We start from the raw sequence: 20778 nt of genomic DNA on the forward strand, positions 1-20778 counted from the left end.
ATGCCTTGAAGCACACAGCTAGGAGGGCGGGGGCGGAGGATGATGATAGGGTTTGATGTACGACACTCCTCAGACACCGAGTCTTCTGGAAAGGTTCGTAGGTAAGGCCTTCGAGTTCAAACACTAACAGTAGTGTGTGTTCGAGACCAGAAAGTCGTTGGAGCAAGGGAAAGGTCTCATAGGGTCCAATCCAAGCAACATCTTGGTAGGGGTGGTGGGGGACATTTGCTTTTTCTTTTTCTCCCCGTTTGTTTGTTTTTGTTTTAAATCCTAAGTTTGTTCTTTCTGGCATTTGTCGTTTCTTTAGGTCCAAGCGAAGATTTCTTGTTCCCCCTCCATGTTTAAAGAAGACGATGGAGTGTGATTTTGAATTAGAAATGAGCATTTGACACTTGGAATTACACGTGAGGGAGAGAATTACAGGGGAAACGAAGAATTTAATCACTGATTCGTGTCTTTTCCACCTTTTCCTTGTGTTCCCAAATGGAGTTGATTTCATGTCTCCGGTTTAGGATGACTGGACTTCCTGTTCTTGTTTTATTAATCAGCATGGAATCCGTGATAATTATAATTAGGTGCCCTCTCTCGTCTGCCTTCTCACCATTGAGAATTTCATGGGCCACGACTTTAACATAATTGGTGATTGGAAATACAACTCTGCTCATGAATTATGTATGATTCACATATCTGCTTTTTCATTGGATGTATCTCATCTCTCCATGCATCATAATTTTAATTCCTTGCAGAACGTGCCACGGGAGATTAAAAAAAAAAAAAAAAACACTATGAAAGAATGCCAGGCCCATGTCATTAATTAGTCGTGGGATGAAAATCTTGATAAATTCTTTGATTTGATTGGTTGGGAATTCATATACGTTATATTTAACTTTATGATTTTTTTATATATTTTAGTTTCCTCATCAAATTTATATTTATAGATTTAAATATTTAAATCACATCATTTTTTTTTATTTTTTTTTCTATAAGGTTATTTTAGTCTAATAATTCAGGTTATTTTTTTTATATTTTTTAATTGATTTTTTTAATTACATCTTTTAATATTAGGTTGTTCGGGGAATGTAATTTATAATTTGTTTTTATTTGCTTTTCATGGGGTTATTGCGATTTTATGATCCAAGTCACGTATGATCAATCTTAACATAATTTAATTTTTTTTAATTAGAAAAAAAAAAATTTTTATATTAATAAAAAATTTAACTTGTGAATAAAGAATAAAGAATAAAACGATGTCGTTGAAGTGTAGTTTCGTGTCATTGTATAGAACAACATATAGTCTTACCACGACCAAAACCCTTAATTATGTACCTGTACCCAAGACCTTCATGCGCAGCTCGATAATCTAATCCATTGAACTTTAATTAATATTTCTTTATTTCCCACGAGATCGTGTGTTAACTTCAATGTGTGTTTTTGTTGTTGTTGTAGTTGTTGTTGGGGAGAAGGGCCTCGAATTCCAATGCCTTTGTATCCTCGTCGCTACCTGAATATCTCCAACTTGTCTACATTCACCTCTTCGACTATCCACGAGAGTCAGTCGTCATCAACGACGCATGATCATCTCTCCATTAAGTGTCCAATATATTCAAACCTAGTCATCAAGAAGCACTGCGACACAAATTGATTTCAGTTGTCTCGAGCCTCGGACATTATCATTTTCATGACTTCTGCTTGTTTGGTCTCCATTTAATTCAAGCACTTGCACTATTTACATTTTCTCAAAAAATAAGATTGCAAAACTCTTCCTACGCAATTGGCTATTCTGGACAGGCATAGCCTTGTGTGTTTTTTTTTTTTGTTAATTTTTTTATTTAATATTAAATCAATAAAAAATAATTTTCATACTTCTTTTCTTATAGTATAATATAATAAAATAAAATTAGTTTGATTTAGCTGAGTCCTTAACCTAAATTGCAGATTTGATGACTGGACTAAATATTAATTAAAGAGCCCAATCAGAATTGTTTTGCTCTTTTTTAATTTTTTCAATTACATCATTTAGTATGGATTTTTTTATTGATTTTTATCCTTTATTTTCATATTTCTTATCATATAATAAAATAAAATAAATAATTCAAATTAGTAGAATCTATAAATTAGATTACGAGTTTTGTTGTTTAATTAACTATTAATTAAAGAGTTGAGTCAGGATATTTTAATAAAATAAAAGAATTAATTTAATTAAATGGAGTCGTGAGTTTGGTGAGCTAACTAAATATTAATCAAATAGTTCATTTGAGAGTTTTTGGCCATATATATATATATTAATTTTATCATTTAGTATGTGAGTCTTTTTATTCAATTTTATATATTAATATTGACTTGATAATAATTAATTTTTATATTTTTTTTATTATTTAATAAAATAAAAAAATATAATTCAACCTGGTAAAGTTTATAATCTTTGATCATAAGTTTAATGTATTAACTAAATATTAATTAAAAAGTGGAGCTATGATTTTTGAAGTTTGAATAAATGCCAAAATTTTTAATAATCCAGATATAATGTTTTTTATTAAAAAAAATTAAATCCAACCACCAACGAAATTGCGGGAAATAAACTAAACGCCGTATTAATGAGTTGTCTGAAAATGTGAGCTATATATTTTTATTTTTAGCTTGCACATGAACCACATTGAATTTAAGCTGAAGAAAAAATCATGACTCCTTATGAGCAGGCTAGGGCTCGACACGTGTAGATGTCGGTTAACTTGACAACTTATCAAGGCCGTGAGTTGCATGAGAAAATGCCTTTCCCCATTTAATTAATTTATATTCATAAATATTTAATGCTCTCTATACTATATATTAGAACCTAAGGTGGCGGCTTCTTTGGCTTCACACCTCCAAAATGGGCAGAGGAGCTACCTCTAGTTCTTCATCTTCTTTTGAAAGCAGCAACTACCCATCTGTATCAAGCAAGTCCTCTCTCTCTCAGCTAAAGAAAGACCTAAGCACAGATCTCAGGCTTGGACTTAGCATCTCAGCCTCTCAACAGGAGAACCCTTCTACACCAAGGTACATGCGCGTCTGATTACTAATTCAATAAACCAATTATCTCCCATTTGAAATTTTGAAGAAATTTGTTGGCAGCTCACTTAAAGTATTGTTTTTTCGTGATCTCATATGAATCAATTCAGTGATCAGCAGCTTTCTGACTGGCCACCAATCAAGCCATTTCTAAGCAAGGCATTAGAGTCGGAGGAAAATGAGTGCAGTAGTGCCACCTTCTTCGTCAAGGTTTACATGGAAGGCATTCCGATTGGAAGGAAGCTCAACCTCTTAGCCCATGATGGTTACCATGACTTAATACAGACTCTTGACCAAATGTTCAACACTAGCATTCTCTGTTAAGTATCTTCTTAATCTTTTGTTTTTGTTCCATTTTCATTAGCAGCTGCAGTTTCAGCTTCTTCTTCTTCTTAACTAAAGTATGTAAAAATAATTAAGGTTGAAAATGATTAAGCAGGGCCTGAAATGGATATTGAACATTCTGGGCAATGTCATGTGTTGACATATGAAGACAAGGAGGGGGATTGGTTGATTGTTGGGGATGTTCCCTGGGAGTAAGTTCCATCTTCTTTCTTTTTATCATACATTAATAAATCTCTGTTAACATCAAGCACCAACAAAACTAAACATGTTTAAGCATCTATATATATGTATTGATTTGTTTTCTTTAATCTGTAGGATGTTCTTACCTTCTGTGCGGAGATTGAAGATCACTAGGGCAGACAGCCTATGATCTTTGTTCATGATGCTGATCACTAGGGCAGACTGCCCCTATATGATTTTGGTTCATGATGCTTATGCGGTCTCCTTTTCTCCTTGACACATATATAATATGGCGAGTCGAAAATAAATAGGTAGTGGATAGCTAGGTAAACTCTATATCAAGTGTTGAGAATCACGTATGCACATGTACATCCTTGGGATAAATGATAGAACAAAAGTTGTCTTTTGATTGTAAATTAACGATTTTCTCAGATTCATTGTTTTTTTTTTTTTTTCCTTCTGGTCAAATCTATTCCAAATTCCCAACACCAGCAAGTTGTTAAGGCCCTAACTAGCACCGGGAATGATTTTATGATAATTTTAATAATTTTATTAAATTTTAACTTTATTTTCTGACAATGAATTACTATTTTTTTTTATCGCCCATCATCAATTGTTACCTCAATGAGTTAAAGGGCGAGTAATTAAATAATTGAATCTTACTACTGGCAATATTGTTTAATACTGAGAAATCTCTGGGAAAACTGGGAAATTTCACACCAAACTATGCGCACTCAACTGAACTAAATTTACTTTGGTAAAGTGGGTTTTTGGTTAATCCGATCAATTCCCATCCATTCATGCTGGGTCCATTGACGTATGATTGTTTTTTCTTGGCCCTTTTGAGTCCATTAACCACTCATGCCATTAGTGCTAGCGGCCAGGCTATTCGTTCGATCTTATTGTCCCTTTTAGTGCATAAACCATTTAGCCCAAGAAGATCAAATAGAATACATAAATTGGTTAATTTGGGTAACTAAATCTAAGATCTACCAAAGGGAGTTGGAAAAAAAAATCTAGATAGTTTTTCAAAAAGTCTATCAGCGTAAGCCTGTTTGTTTTATTTTTTTCTTGGCTTTAATTTTTTTTGGATATACTGATATAAAAAATTAAATTTTTTAAAATAAAAAATTATTATTTTAATACATTTTCAAATAAAAAACACCTTTAAAACAATGAAATAAATAGAACTACAACTTTCTGCTTATCTTATGCTCTAGGGATTTTAAAAGCATGCATGTTTATCCACTCGGGCTCAAAGCCCAACCTTTCATTTAAAGCAGAATTCTACTACGTAAGCCAGGTCCAGGAAGAAAGTAGGCTTAGCCCATGTTTTATTAGTACAGCCACACTCGCGTTGAGGGAAGCCGGGATTCATGATACTAATTATCAAAGTGGTCCGTCCGCTTAATTGAGTTTGTTTAATTGTTTTGTAACTTGATTATAATTATAATGTTTTGAAGTAATTATAAAAAAATGATTGAAAATCAAACATCGTGCATGGCAAAACCTTCTCCCAATTAACCAGCCAGACATGTCGAAAATTCAATTTTGAGCACATTCATGCATCATAAAAGATAATGGGAGCTGATGAAGCGTTCTTCGTCGCTCCCTTTTAGCCACTCCTTGATCATTTTTTAATGTACGCTCAAAGCAGCTCAGTAAATCAACGATAATATTATTCATAGAGTCTTCAGAAGTCAAATGAATCTCTTAACAAGTATCGTTTGCATAATATGTCATTACAAAAACTAACCACAACAGCTTTCCACAACCCCAAATGAAAGTAGAACCGGAAGCAGAACTAAATATTTAGCTAAAGGATTTCTGATCTTCACAATCTAAGTTAGATCCGGTGCTAACATTGAATAATGTAGCATATCTCTGAAAATATCCAATCCGATCATTGACTCGTCCATCATTAGGTATTCCACATTCAAGACCACCATTGATAATGTTAGTCACCAACCCGTAGCCGGCCGTCCGATTAGCCATTACATCAGCCGCTGTTGGCTTATATTTCCCGATCATGACGTTGTGGCAAGATGGTTTTGGGTTCTGCTCGGTCATCCAAAACCATAGAGCTGTCTTGAAGGCAATTAAGGAATTGTTGGACACCATGTCTGGGTTGTTAAGCCCATCAAATCCCAGGGCCTTGCCTGCTGGTCCATAATTGTAATTCCTGCCACAATATTATAAGTTTAATTGAATATTGAAATCAGCATGAATTCTGAACGCAATGCTTGTGCTAAAAATGAGTAAATAAATATTACCATGATAGTTGAATAGGTCCTCTTCCTTTGTAGGATTTGCCCGGAGAGCATGGCCATTGAGTGTTGCTCGAGTCACAGTAACTACTCTGTGGACTCACTTCTTCCTTGAAGCATAACCCCCATGCAAATGGTCCATCGGGTGCGGTAGCCCACCCGCCTGTGGTCTCATGGGATATTTGAGCAAGAAAAGCTGCAACTTCTCGCTTCCTCGTAATGGAACTACCTGTCCTGCCAAATTGAGGAAAACATCTAGATGCTTGAATGAAGGAGTTGTACGTGTAAAAACCTTTAGCAGGGCATGCGTTGTTGTCCTTGTGTAGGAATATGGAATCAAAGAGGCCCTTACTAACAAGAGAAGAGATGTCATTGAATCTCCTAGCTTCAGCTTTATATGATCCAAACGAGAGGAAGATGGTGTAAAAAACGAATGACAAGAAAGCATAAGCAGAAGATGCCATCTCGTCTTTGCTAAAATGGGTTGTATTTGATGCTTAAAGAGGCGAACGAGACCTTATATATATAGGTCTTAAGCATGGTTGTGGTTAGGTACTCTACTAGTTAAAATCTGATCAAGTCAGAGATGGAGATTTTGACTTGCTATGCATGTATTGTTTATAAATGTCAAGAACTCATCAACAGGACCCTTTATTGACCGGTTCAAATGGTATTCGCAGTTGACTAGGTAGATGTCCCATTATTTTCAGCCATTAACGATATCTACTTCATAGTCTATAGCCTTTATACAAAGGTGGAAAATGTCGACACCAAACACGATAGGTCATGGAGTTTTTGCTGAATATACTCTCTCTATTTTTATTGGCCATCTGGCATCCAATTACACCGAATTCGCTTTATACAATAATAACACACGTTGAATTCTGACTAAGCAATTTATTCCCGCGTACAGGCCACAGCCTACACCTCTTCAGATGTCAAACAAAGAACATGTGAGATATTGCAAATGACTTTAAGAAAATCTCCAATGCAAGATGCTATTTTAAAGTGTAAAAATGTTAATATGGTATTGGAGAGGGAGAAGGAAATGCTTTACTTTTTTCTTTTAAGATATGTAAGAATAATTTTTATAAGGGAGAGGAGTCATTTTGGCTATCCTTTCACCATTCCTGCTGGAGCTACTAATTAATCAGGAGACAAACGCTAAAAAGATAGTTTTTTTGGCCTTGGCTTCTATTTTACCACCTGCGTTGGAGATGCCCTAATGAACCTTATTGGGCGGCAGAGTCAACACATATATCTGACCCGCAGCGGAGCAAGACCCAGTAAATTAGTCCTGCACTAAACAAAGACAACGAATTTCTTAGAGCTTGGAGTTTTTCAGCAAATCAAATTGATATTAATCATGAACGCATGCACATCTAAAGCATGGAAAATACAATTGGAACTTATTTGCCGAGCTAAGATCATTTTAATTGGAAACGTTCCAGATTGAATAATGATCTCTTCTATAAAATAGAAAAATAAAATAAATGAATTATAAAACAATGATCATGCTGGTAGAGAAAATGACATTGTTCGGGAAAGCTAGTGACATACTTAGGATTTCGTAGATGGGGACGCCAAGAAAAATAACTATTGGATGAAATTCAGAATAAGTTAAATTCGAAAAACCAAAGTTTAAAAAACGATATCTACGGTGCCGAACACTTGACTTCAAGGCTCGTAGCCCATGCTTCGCTATGTACTAGATCAAAGCTAATTATTGCATAAGAAATATAAGCGATGTTATTTTTTTCAGCATACAATGAAATATTGGCAAAACGATGACTTTCTCTTTATATATCAGAATTGACGATACTCGCTCTCTCTCCTCTCACATACCAAGAAGTGAAAAATAGATTTTTATACCAAAATTAAAAGTGGAAAAAAATAAAGGGATGTAAAAGGTATAATTTTGGGAATTAGAGGACCAAATTAAACTTTTCACACCTCCTTTGAACAAGCTATCTAATTTTGACACCTTTTCTATCTTTGTCCTTCTTTCAATTTTTTTCCTTGTCAACAAATATAAAGCAATTGCTTATTATTTTTATAATTGAAGGACTCAATCAATGAAAAAAGCTCGGAGACCCAAACCAAACAAATTATAAAAAGCTTTGTTCGAGTTCGCAATACATTGTGAGTTTGTGGGTGTGTATACAATATTTTACAATCCCCCCTTTCGTTTTAGTATTTTTAATGCATGAAATTGAAAACTCTTAGAGCTTCGAAAGTGCCATAACTCTTGAAAGCAATACCTAATTACGCCTATGAAAAGACGATAATAATAAATAAAGTAAAAAAGAATGGATGAGGGACTGCCACTGGTCGCATATCTAAGCAACCAGCGGCAGTCCAAAATGAACTCTTCAAGAATGTTCCATCATCAGCTTTGGATGGTTCCGTGGACATGGTCCTGCAATTGTAATTTAATTACTCTAGGGTTTCTTCTTCCCAATATGAAGAAGTCGTCTCTGTCTCGATGCATGGCTCCCAAGGAAACTCTTAATTCTCTAATGGGTATTAGCTGTTAATAATTCATACAGCAAGCGCATCCCCAGAAAGCTTGTCCGCTCCAGGCCTTTTAAGAAATTAGTTAATTTTAATTACCAATTAAATGAAGAGGCCATGCATATGCCGTGATGCTCCCCTGTTTCTGATTTGAACTCCACTTTTTTCTGATGCATCTAATATTCCAGTTCTCAGAAATGATTGGGCCAGAATAAACAACTTTTAATGCTTGACAATTTCATCGATTTCCATGGCAGATGATTAATTAATGCCTTTGGGAATTTTCTTAATATGAATCCGGCCATTGACAAGAAAGAGAAGCGTCTCAGTTTCTTAATATTATTTTCTGGACTCTGCTGTCTGTATTCGAATTCCCCCTCACCAAAACTGCGAAAGAGTTGAATTCGGAAGAAAAATTCGACAAAAGGCTTTTTACACAGACAATTAGGGGGCAACTAGCCCATGTTTCATAATGGGCTCAGACTTAGCAGGAAAGTTAATGGGAGAGAGGGAGATGTCCATGATTTTAAAACAAATAAAGGTCAAGTGTATTTTTTTTTTAATTTTTTTTGTTATTATGTGTCCACATGAAAAGTCTACTATATTTTGATACGATATCTCTATAAAAGGTTGCTTGAAAATTGCATTAGTACCAATATATTTGTTTTCGCCTAGCCCATCACTTGAATTTTGGCAAAAAGAGCTGACCTCACGACTCCCTACCGCCCGAATGATAACAAAAATGCCAGAGAAAGTTTTGAGAAAAGAAGAGGCCGTGAAAAACAAGTTATGACGAGCACACTAAAGCTTTTTTTAAATATATTTATAGATAAAAAACACTGTACTCTGAATTCTAGCGTGTTATTATTGATGGTTTCATGGATCCTTCGGAGGCGGGAGAGAGATAGAGGGAGGAGAAAGAGGTCGTCTGGTGGTGGCCCTCTTGGGAAAGAAATGGTAAAAACTAGAAGACAAAGTGAAGAGCCTATGTTGACAAAATGGGAAATAAGAAAGGCCCTCTGTTATCTATATATGATCGATCCCATCAGGGGACCCCACTTCTTTGATTGAATTGGATAGAATAAAAGGAGTAACGTGGGAGTTACAATGCCTTGTAGGGAGGGGGTCCTCCCGTCCCCATCCAAGACCTTTTCTTCAACATTTTTTCTACGCCAAAACAACTCGCCTGTCTGTGTTTATTGCTTAAGTTAACCAGTTCTCATTTTCCACAACCAAACTCTATGCCTTCTCGCTAGCTGCGTTGCATCTCATGCAAAACTCGAGCAAGGTCACTCGCCCAACGAACTCACTCAAGAAAATATAAAGTCACGAATGCTTCTAGAAACCCTTGCCTTTTGAGCAGACGCGACGGATCCCGCAAGGCCAGAAAAAAAAAAAAATCAATGCCGACCTGCCTTGCATTTTCGGTAATATGCGTGGCGCCTTTACATTCATGTATTAACTAAGGTTACAAGAACCTAGCACTTCCATCAATTATCAGCCCTATGGCGGCCCTCTGGTTTATAAAAAAATAGAAATTAAAAGAATAAAAAGAAATTGAAAAAAATAATATATATTAAATTATAATTTAAAAATTAAATTTAAAATATAAAAGATTTTTCTAAAAGAGCCACGAGTGTAAATAAGCAATTTAAAATATAAGGATTAAAATAAAAAAAAAAACAAAAAAAAACATAAATACACTTTTTTTGGAATTAAAAAACAACCACAAGATATAGATCATATATCATTTGTTGTCATGTGCCACACCAGAAGGAAGAGAGAGTAATGACACTTCTAAAGATACCGTGAAATATTAGATTTGATCACAAGGTGGTGTTGCAACACCGTCGAAGAGGGTGAACACTACTTACATGTTGACACATAATAAACATATGCTAACAATTTTTTAGAATAAAAAACTGAAAAAATCAACAAAAAAAAAGCACTTTGAAAATTATAAATAAATTCTAGATTTTTTTTGTTATGAGAACAAATAAATATTTTAACTATTTTAAAATTTATTAAAAGATGAAAAAAACCTCATAGGTAACCGCTCTAAATGTTATTAACTTTAAAGATAACAACATAATTTTATTGCGTAAAAAATTTAGAAAAAATTCAGATATTCCCGATCAATTTTTTAATAAGTAATTAGCCATTAAAAAAAAGACCAAATCACTTGCGCACCCAAGACTCGTATTTTTTTCAACTCAATTATAAAATAGTAATTTCACACAGTAAACCATATCTAATGTCACAGTAAAAAAGGACAGACGCTATATATTTTGTTTAATGGTAAGGGGTACAAGAAGTCAACCTCAGCCTAACATCCCTTTCTACACACATAAATTAACTATAGAAACGACAAAATAGCCGACAAAATTGCCCCATTGAAATTCAATCAAACAACCTAGACATTTAAGAGACCTCTGTATAAAGTCTACTGCCTTGAAAATGAGATTTACCACTCCTCCTCCTTCCTCTATCTTCTTCTTTTTTGGATAAACGATTAAATAAATTTTTAGTAATTTTAATAATTAAATTATATTTTTTAGGTTTCTCTTCCTTTAATTTTTTTAATCATCTAGAAGATGGCTTGGTAATAAAAAATTGAGACTAAGAGGTTTGCTTCTTTCATGGTTTTAGGTTCGAGTCTTGTGGTTGCTCATATGATAACTACTAGAGGTTTACATGGTCGTTAACTTCAATGCCCATGAAATTAATCAAGGTGCGCTCAAGTTGGCTCGAAAACCATGTTAATAAAAAAAAAAAAAAAAAAATAACACTTTTGCTCTCTGATATCCTTCAATTTGGTCCCACTATAAATTGAACGTGACTTTGTAGGGAGATTTCACCTTCCAAATCCCTACTGGGCATCGGCTAATGGAGGAAAAAATATATAAAAATAAATAAAACATGCGAAGCTAAAATTGAAGGAAAAAGGGAAAGATAAAGGAAAAGCATCTCTTTGGCAGTTTCCATCACATAGGATGAGTACCACACGCAATTGGATATCGCACCCTTCTTGTGGTATTTCCTTTTGTCTTCCCTCTTCCTATTATCTGCCTTATAGAGAAGCTTTTCCCCTTAAATAATTAATGCCACGTTTCTATATATATATATATTTAAAGAGGCAACGTATCTCTAGCATTTTCCTCAGATCAACGGAACTTATTTTCTATATTATTGACTTTTAGGCATTGATTTTAAGTTAATTATGCTTGCCGACATATGAGTGAGCCCAGGAAAAATTATACTTTAAATATATTCAGTATTGTGAATACATTTTCAAGACAGTTTAGAAAAAAAAAATTTAATAATCCTTTAATCTTACTCGAAGATATTGAAGGTTAATTATGCTAGCAGTCGCTAATATGAGTTACTTTATTCAGCCTAACTTTTTTTTTTTTTTGTTTGAAGTATGCAAGCAGGGAAGCCTCGAGTAAGACGTGGGAGAAATTCTGTAGATTCTTACATCACTTCAACAGTTCAACTCCTTTTCACCATTGAATTGCTCAAACTCTGTGTATGATACTCCGTTGGTTTGCTTAATTGGTATATCAATATTATATAAAAATATGTTGAAATAATTTCGAGAAACATACGTCACGTTCGCTCTGCAGTTGCCTCGACCTAGCCCCTACCCCTGGAAGGAAACCAAAAGGCATGTAGTGTTAATTTGGGTCAACTTGTGTGATGCAACTTTCAAGTCTCTCAACTCCTTTTTTCCCCTCTCCAAAATCTTGGGTTACCAATGAAAGGAGGGTTAAAATTTCTTGTTCCACGTATAGTTTTAATTCTTCGGGTTTAACTTGAAGTAAAGCTCAAGTTATGGGTCGAGAGGATCGATTCAAGTTTATTTACATAATTTTTTTTAAAAAAATAAAAAAGAATCACTTTAACCAATTTTTTTTTAAAAAAACTAAAAATCAATGAATTAATACTCGAGTTTTGTTCAGGTTAGCAGAGTTTTTTATTTTTTTTTTTTAAACTTGAAATGATCCAAGTCCTAGATCGACCAGTTCTCGAGTTAAATGATTAAAATGTTTATAGAGTGATTTTTTTGATATGAAATTATAAATTTATTTAGATATCAAATCACTTTAATTATGATACTAAATAACTATTGAATTAAAAAAATTAAAGTGTTTTTAAGGGGAGGGCATGCTTATTTAAAAATTTATAACCCCAATATAGAATTAATCTAAAAAGAAACTAAGAAGCACACAAGGAGAAGGATCTAGAACCTATGAGTTGGGTTATTTTATACCATTGATATTTAAGAAAAAATCCTAGCCATTTATTGAAGCTACAAACAAATGCTTGTCTAGTTGTGAAGCTAGCAAATGAAGGATGCAAGACTGTTTTTACAGATGGAGCAATGTTAGGCAGTGTTTTTGGGAAAGAATATACAAGTGTTTTTAATGCAATAAAAGCTAGAATTTTAGCTTAGAGTGAATTACAAGTACTAAAGTATAAGTTTGTGTGGTGTGGTGAATAAGTGAGGGAGAAATTAGGGTTTAAAGGTTAGCATTGAACATTTTTGTTTTCTTTTGTTTTGGTGGGAAGAAGAAAATGAATAATGAAATTAGTCCTTTTTAATTTGATCCCTAGACCCTTGAAACTTTAAATAGAGCCTTTAATGAGTTATAATTTTTCAGATTCCTTGTAATTTCACCCTTTGTTTTTTTCAAATGAACCCTTAAATTTCATATGCTTTTTACAAAGTGGTCTTTGGTCTTGAAATTCTTTAATTTGACTTTTGACCATTCTTCAATCTTCAAATTTATTTCAATTAAACCTTCTGATTACATCAATTTATCATTCTTCAATCCAAAAAATATGTTAGAAGTTTAATAAAGTCCTTAAACTTAATTAGTTCTTTCAATTTTCGCGACCTGACTTTCAAAATTACTTTTTATTCAATTAAATCTTCAAATAAGTCAATTAAACTTAAATAATTCTTTCGATTTTGGTATCAAGTTTTGGTTTAAGCCTCAATTTTTTTTATTTCTTCATCTCATCTTATAAAAATATTTTAATCTGGCTATATTATAATATTTTAGTGTTTTGCAGCTCAAAAACTTATCTTGTTGTATACAAAACTATTTTTGAATTTTGAATTTCTGATTTTTTTGGATTAAAAAAAAACGTATTTCTTTTATAAAAACAACTTTGGAGGATACATAATATAAGTCATGATAGTTAGAGTGATCGTATACCTACCACAATAAAATTAAATAGCCTCTTCAGATAATTAAGAAAGGTGCAATCAAAGTAATACTGCAGCACACCGTTCAAATCTCCCTTGAGAACCAAGTCCAATGCCATGTACACAAGCAAACACATCTTGACCAAAAGTTCTGTTTTTTTCCTTGAAGTCGTGCAAGCTGTGAGTTATAAATTAACTATATAAATTATACATCCAACTTATTTTCTGATTTACAATGTTATCGAGTAGGCAACCTTATCCTTAAGGTTACCAAGTGTTAATTTTTAATGCATGTACCTTTCTATCAAGGCTTAATTAATTAAGCCGTTGATGATACACGGGAAAGTTGGGTCTTGACTTCTTGGAGGCTGAACGTGCGGGCAAAGGCGGATGCCCTGATGGCTGGGTCATTATTGTTTATAGATATATTGATCATCGATCGACACCCATTTTTCTGAACTGAGGTGGATTTGTAGCTGTTGCTCCTCAGCTCCCGGCCAGCTTCAAGATCAGTCGCCGCATTCTTTTTACTAATTGCCTCACCATTCCATCTCTTCGTGAGTTTGTGCGTCGTTATGTGTTGACTCGAAGGCAAACGCTGCATGTGACATGCCCACGAGCCTTAATTAGTTCCCACCCCATTAACATCCCTTCCATCTTTTAGAATCTTCTCCCAACCTGGATCACCTTCTCTGTTCTCCTACCACACAAAATCACATTCTTATCTGGATATACCCATGCAACTCGGGAATCTCGCTTTTGTTTTAATGTTCAAGGTAAAATTTTCATCATGAGGACCGGGAGCATCGAGGCCCGTCCACTCTCTGAGTTTCTTTAGATTTGATGATGTTACTACAGTGATAGAGGATGTTAATAATAAGAAATATATCTTAGGATCTTATATAATAATTTAAGTTTTTGGATTGAATTGGTGTTTTAACATGGTATCAGAATCTTAATAATTAAACGGTTATAAATTTAAATATCACTGTTTCTATTTATTTGATAAAAATTAAATATATAATAGTATAAATCTGTGAAAGTTTCAGACTTAATTAAAGAGCAGTTGAAAGAACACAGTAGAGAATTAAGTTATTTGAGATATAGCTTCTGAATTATTTTTTCCATTTCCTCTTTTCTTTTCTCCAGAGAGGACGGATCTTAATCTACACCGCCCATGTTTGTCACGGAATTAATAGATTATTCTAATATCACCTAATACAAGTTGTTTTGAGTTATTGGACCTTGCGTAGCGATGTAACTCTCCAGTCCTACAGCGGATTAATTCAACATAATTTAGGCTATATATGCTGATATAAACAAGCTTCTTAATTTCAGACGATTGCCAAAAACTTAATTTCTAAAAAGAAAAGAAAAGAAAAAGGGGTGTGGACAATAAAAAGGAATTAAGTCTGTGGCATATCATGCGATGACAAGTTAGACTAGGAGGCCTCCTTTTCAAAATTATAGATAAAGAAAGAAGAAGAGGACGGAGATGTATATATCCAACTTGATAAATTAACGAAGCATCATTGACTTGTGGATGTCTTCACGTGGAAAATAAAGATATGGCCTTGTTTTCTTGTGCAGAACCCGAGACAACTGATCATTCTCAATGCCGTATATTTTACTAGCTAACGAGAAGGACCTTCCAGCTGTGGCCTCGTTTCAGTATCAAATAGAGCATCTTCCACGATTGACCAAAATTTTCCACATCTTGACCAATTAAACTGGGATTTTTTTGAATAAACTATGTGTTGATGATTAGCATGATGTGTGTTGACTGTGAGAACTTTTGAATTTTATTTTTTTATACACACACACACACACTTAAGCTAAATAATCGGTCTAAAGTGTTCATTGTTGACGATATAGCAAAACTGAGATGTACAGTTTGATTTTCTGAGATATACAAAAGTTTAACCATTGAATTTGGAAATGCAGATAGACATATATAGCATACCTAAATTATATACCCCGCGGGATAAAAGAGACTATATATCCTTGAATAATTAACGAGGTTTCAAAGTCCAGATCGATTTGGGATTTATCTAAAATAAATTTTGGAAAGTGGGATTTTGCAACACTCAGGGCGAAACTAGAGGGAGAGAGTGACCCGCAAAACATTTTAATTTTTTATTATTATTTAGTATGTAAATATAAAATAATATGATTTTAAATATAAAATAATATGATTTTTTTTTAATTTTAAATGAATGAGCTTTTTAATAATATATTTTATTATATTAATTAATTTTAACATTTCTTATCAAATAATCGGCATCCTTCGTTGAAATATTTCACTAATATTTATAAAATGATAAGATAAATTTTTCTTTGAATTTAGTAAATTAATGTATTTAGAAACTTGTGACGATAATTAGTCGTCAAATTTACAAGAATGTTTCTAAAATGTACATATCATTATGCATCGATTTTTAAAAAAAAAAAACATATGAAAGATTTTTAAAGCCATTATATTTTCGGTCCCTAATCAAAGATTAAAAGTCAGCATAAAAAAATATCAAACAACTAATTTCTTAAAAATAAATATATGCATTTAATTAGGGTAGAAGAATATTGAAAAAAAATCTATATATAATATGTAAAACATTAGGTTAATATTCCTTTCTAAATTTATAAAAAATTAAAATAAAATCATGTGTGAAATAAACATACAGTGGCAGTTGTAAACATAATTTGTGATTGTACCATTTGAAGTTAATTTCACCTCGATGCCCTTTTATTTTGTATCCTTATTTGGTAAATACGGAAATTAACATCTGTCAAGAGTATTGAAATGAAATCTATCTGCTTTTTTCTTTTTTTTACAAGCAAAAGATTGCAAGAAAGCGTAGAGGAAGAGGCATACAAGAAAACCAAAACTAATCTGTAGAAATAAAAGTTCCGTAAAAAACAAAGACAAGCAAGATTGATAAACAAGAAACCCCAAAGTTATAAGCAGTACAAATTCCAAACCATGCAACCATTCATTCCATGCAAAGAACACCACGCTGGTAATAACCGGAAGGCAACAATAACACTTCCAAAGATACCGTCAATGAAACAATCAAGATATATAGGATGGAGAGCGCCTAAAATTATTCCCAGCAATAAAATTTCCTAAAAAAATCAAAGCCGGACCACAAAATCATAACTTATAGCCGCAATTATTAGATAATAATATAAATTGTATCTCGAGATCTTATCTACTAGTTTTTTATATAATATCAAATCATTGATAATTAAATGATTATAAGTTTAAATCTCACTACTTTTATTTTAATTAATATAATTAAGCATAAGATAAATGTGAGTTTGTATAAGTTTAAAGTTTATATGATTTTTATTCAAGAGAGTATTAGAAAATAATATAAATCATATATTAAAACCTCACATAATAATTTAAACTCTTAAATTGAGATGACTCTTTAACTTGTTTTTGCTATTCTATCTAACATATGTTTAGCTTCAAGTAAAATATGAAAGAAAGACACAAAACCCAAATAAGAAGAAAAACGAGTTGCAAGGATGAAATCTCCATGGACTATTATATATATGGCTTATTCATCCAATTGATCACATTAGTAGAGTTATATCAAAAAAGATAATTTCAAATTTTAATTATAACTAGCAACTCAGTTTCATTTGAATCATTAATAAAAAAACCCATCCGACACAAAGATTTCTGATCACGAAAAAAACCTCTTAGACACCGGCTAGACCAAACTTAAAAGAGCAATTAACATCCATTTCAACATATATGAATATGGGAAAACCATGAAATAATAGCTCCGGTACTCTTGATACTAGAACATCTAATCAATCTATAAGAAGAGATTAATAAATCAAGAGTAAAACAAGAAAAATTAGAAAATTAAATCTTGATCATCCATACTCATGGTTTGGTTAGGATCAGAAGAAAGATGGTGTCATAGTCACTCTGCCAATGACTGACAACTAAGGAAGCGAGGAAAATCATGAAATTGCAAGAATTAGCATATATAAACCAAGCTCTTCTTTTGAAATTTTCCATGGACGAGCGATTTTCATTGCTTGAATAGGGCTGAAATTTCCCTGCTGTTTCAGTTCATTTAATATTTTATTGGGCACCCGTGACCCGAAGATCTTTGAACATTTCAAGCAACTTGTGAAAAATGCCATTGACAAAACAATTAGTTCATATTATGATGCCGATACATCGATGAATCAGAGATTTAATTTCCACCGACCATTTTTTTAGCACAGCTGTTGTAATCACTGAGACGTCTTTCTATATCAAACGAAAAACTTATTGAGATATCTCTCTGCCAATATATATATATATATAAAATACCGAGATCTTGGCGTTGCAATATATATGAAATATAAAAATAGTACAATGAATTGTTTAAATTAGATATTGAGTACAAGGGACCGTGTATTATTGCTCGCCTTTTAGAGTGCAGTACAGTCAACAATATTAACTCATAGATGTACAAAAACCTAATTCTTAATTGCCAAAGTTGGAATTTCAGTATGTATATCACCTAACCACAGCTAAGTATGACGTCTGTATTGCCTGAGGCTCCTTTTTCTTCCAAATTAATAATTTCTTGGTTTAATTTGTAATTACTATATATTACTCATGAACAACCCGAAAAATAAAAATAAAGACTTCGTTAGAATTTTTTTTTAAAAGTCTTGACATACACCCGGGCCAAATAAGTCCCTCTTGTAGAAGCGTTTAAGCATTCTATTCACCCATCATAACCGGCACACTCATGATTTTTTTTTTTTTTACTTTTTTCTAGTTTCTTAGGAATATTCGTTTTCTAGATGATAAGATAAAGGACATATTTATTTACCAGAAAAATGCTAAACTTTGATTGATCTTTAAAATGGTTAATATTAGGGCATATGATTCACTTCTTTCAAAAGAAAAAAAAAATGTCATTACAATTCCAAGATAACTTAATCTGAAAAAAAAAAAATACTCCCCAAAAAATCCCACATAAATATTCCTCGGAATAAAAGCTTCGAATTTTAAAAAAGGCATTATTAAATTAGGAGTAGGAGAGAAACCAGTGCAATTATTCTACAAGTTTTTGACATAGTGTATAACGTTGACGAAAACTAAGGTTCTAAAACCATACATAATAAGGTTATAATCCTAAATACTAGGGGAATAGGTAAAAAAGCTCTTATATATTTTAAAAAGATCTACAAATAATAATTTGATAAAATTAACACACCGACAAGTAAAACATCAACTTCACAAAAAACAAAAAGTTAAAATTCAAAATATGTAAAATTATCTAGTAAGACTTAAACTTGATTTAACTATTAAATTTAAAATTATTTTTATTTTTATTAGATTATAAATTTGATAAGTCTGGACTTCTTCAAGAACTTTACCTTATTTATACAGTTTACAAATACATCCACAATTAAATTTAATAAAAAAAGCTTAGTCTATACCATTATTATTATCATCTCATTATTATATGTAGTCAAATTTTTTTTATTTTCTCTATCCCATGAACGAAAAAGAAAAGGAACTAGATTCAATTTTCAACATTATTCAATTGCATGTGGAGCAAAAAAATCGAACCATATATTTAAACGGTAGCTCTATACATCAGATATACTCAGTGTACACATGGTATTAATTATAAGAGGGAGTTTGAAGAAATTGACAAGTCACCATGGCTTGGTCTAGGCGCAAAGGTTTGTTGGCTGACTTCTTTAGTCCTTTGTGCACTTGCAAGGCAATTCCGTCGACTATACACCACTATTTTGTTTTTACTACTTTGGCTTCTAATTAGAGAAAAGTACTATTGAGGGCTCCAAAGCCAATTGGAAAACCCTAGCATGTGTGAACAGCAGATCATGGTAGAATATTTCTGACCGAATGAGCTGAAAAACTTTGAATACCTGATGATGACCTAGCGGGCGTTTCTTTGCGCCTTTGAAAGTGGGAGGAGGACCAGAAGTTAACAGCCGTATCGATCAACGGCTAGACTTTTAGAATCTGTAGGAGGAAGACGATGCAGCGATGGTCGTAAGAATTTTGAAACCCGAATAATACAGCGGTCAAGAATTCCTGCAGAATTATGATTTCGATCAACGGCTAGACTTTTAGAATCTGTAGGAGGAAGACGATGCAGCGATGGTCGTAAGAATTTTGAAACCCGAATAATACAGCGGTCAAGAATTCCTGCAGAATTATGATTTTTTTTAATGGGAATTTACATGTTAATAAAATGTAATATTGCAAGGAGTTTTTGTGTTTTTTATTGGGATTTTTAGAGGTCGTAGCACGGCAGCATCGAATGGGATATGTCCTTTTTGTAGGGGATCTCGTCCTGGACAGTATGTTCGATATTAATGGACATAATTGCTTGTTGTTAGCATGCTGGAATTGAATATGCGTTTGGAAGTAAAGGCACAACTCAACCTCAACTGTCCTCTCCCCATATTGCCATTCAAAATCTTTTTTGGAATTTCGTACCGAACTATGGCAGTAATTTCTTAATAACAACTTATAGATATTTTATTAATTGTCTGTACATATATATATATACAGTGAGAAGCACGAATTGTTTGTATATATACTATGGTAGTTCTTTGAGACACTGTACCGACAGTTTTTGATGAACAAGTCTTAGGATGTTATGACAAGGAGGAAAACCAATATTGGGTAAAGCGATTTAAGTTTAGAAAAATTAAGTTAAACAAAGTGTTGATTTTGGGTATATTTGGTGAATCAAAAATTAAGTATTAAAAAGTTCAATCAAGTACCATGTCAGGGAAGTAGAAAAGTAATTTTATCCAAGCATATATTTCAACTATGGATTTATGACTAATTCACCACTCCAACTTTATCTTTTAGTATTTAAATTTTTAATTATTTTTTATTATTAAAAAAATTATCAAACACAAATAAAAATATAAACAGAAAAAAACTCATCAATAAATTACAATAATATTTACCAATAAAATATTTTCTTGTTATTTTCCTAGGTTATATAGTACCAACATATATATATATATAGAAACTCACATGCAAATTAAATACCATAGCTCATAGATAGTCAAGCTAAAAGTTCATCGTAATTTCAACAAATTTTTTCTGAAGTTATTATTTTTAAAAATTTGATGACTAATTTTTTTAAGGAAACATATATATAACATTCGATTGCAGGAGAGATATGAGAATGATTTTTC

The 20778-nt window shown here is 32.7% G+C and overlaps 2 protein-coding genes across 2 annotated transcripts; one reads left to right on the forward strand and one right to left on the reverse strand.

The window, feature by feature from the left end:
* Positions 1 to 2823: 2823 nt before the first annotated feature.
* LOC118041136 (auxin-responsive protein IAA30) lies at positions 2824 to 4004 on the forward strand. Its single transcript, XM_035048292.2, has 4 exons — positions 2824 to 3036; positions 3159 to 3367; positions 3488 to 3584; positions 3709 to 4004. Exons 1-4 carry the CDS (start codon positions 2870 to 2872, stop codon positions 3761 to 3763), a joined length of 528 nt encoding a protein of 175 aa, XP_034904183.1. The 5' UTR covers positions 2824 to 2869; the 3' UTR covers positions 3764 to 4004.
* A 1227-nt stretch (positions 4005 to 5231) lies between these two features.
* On the reverse strand, positions 5232 to 6376 carry LOC118041135 (chitinase 10). Its single transcript, XM_035048291.2, has 2 exons — positions 5847 to 6376; positions 5232 to 5755 (listed from the first exon to the last, which is right to left on the reverse strand). Exons 1-2 carry the CDS (start codon positions 6302 to 6304, stop codon positions 5386 to 5388), a joined length of 828 nt encoding a protein of 275 aa, XP_034904182.1. The 5' UTR covers positions 6305 to 6376; the 3' UTR covers positions 5232 to 5385.
* Between the last annotated feature and the right edge of the window lie 14402 nt (positions 6377 to 20778).

This window comes from Populus alba, chromosome 14, assembly GCF_005239225.2.
Source record: "Populus alba chromosome 14, ASM523922v2, whole genome shotgun sequence".
In the NCBI taxonomy this organism is placed as follows: domain Eukaryota; kingdom Viridiplantae; phylum Streptophyta; class Magnoliopsida; order Malpighiales; family Salicaceae; genus Populus; species Populus alba.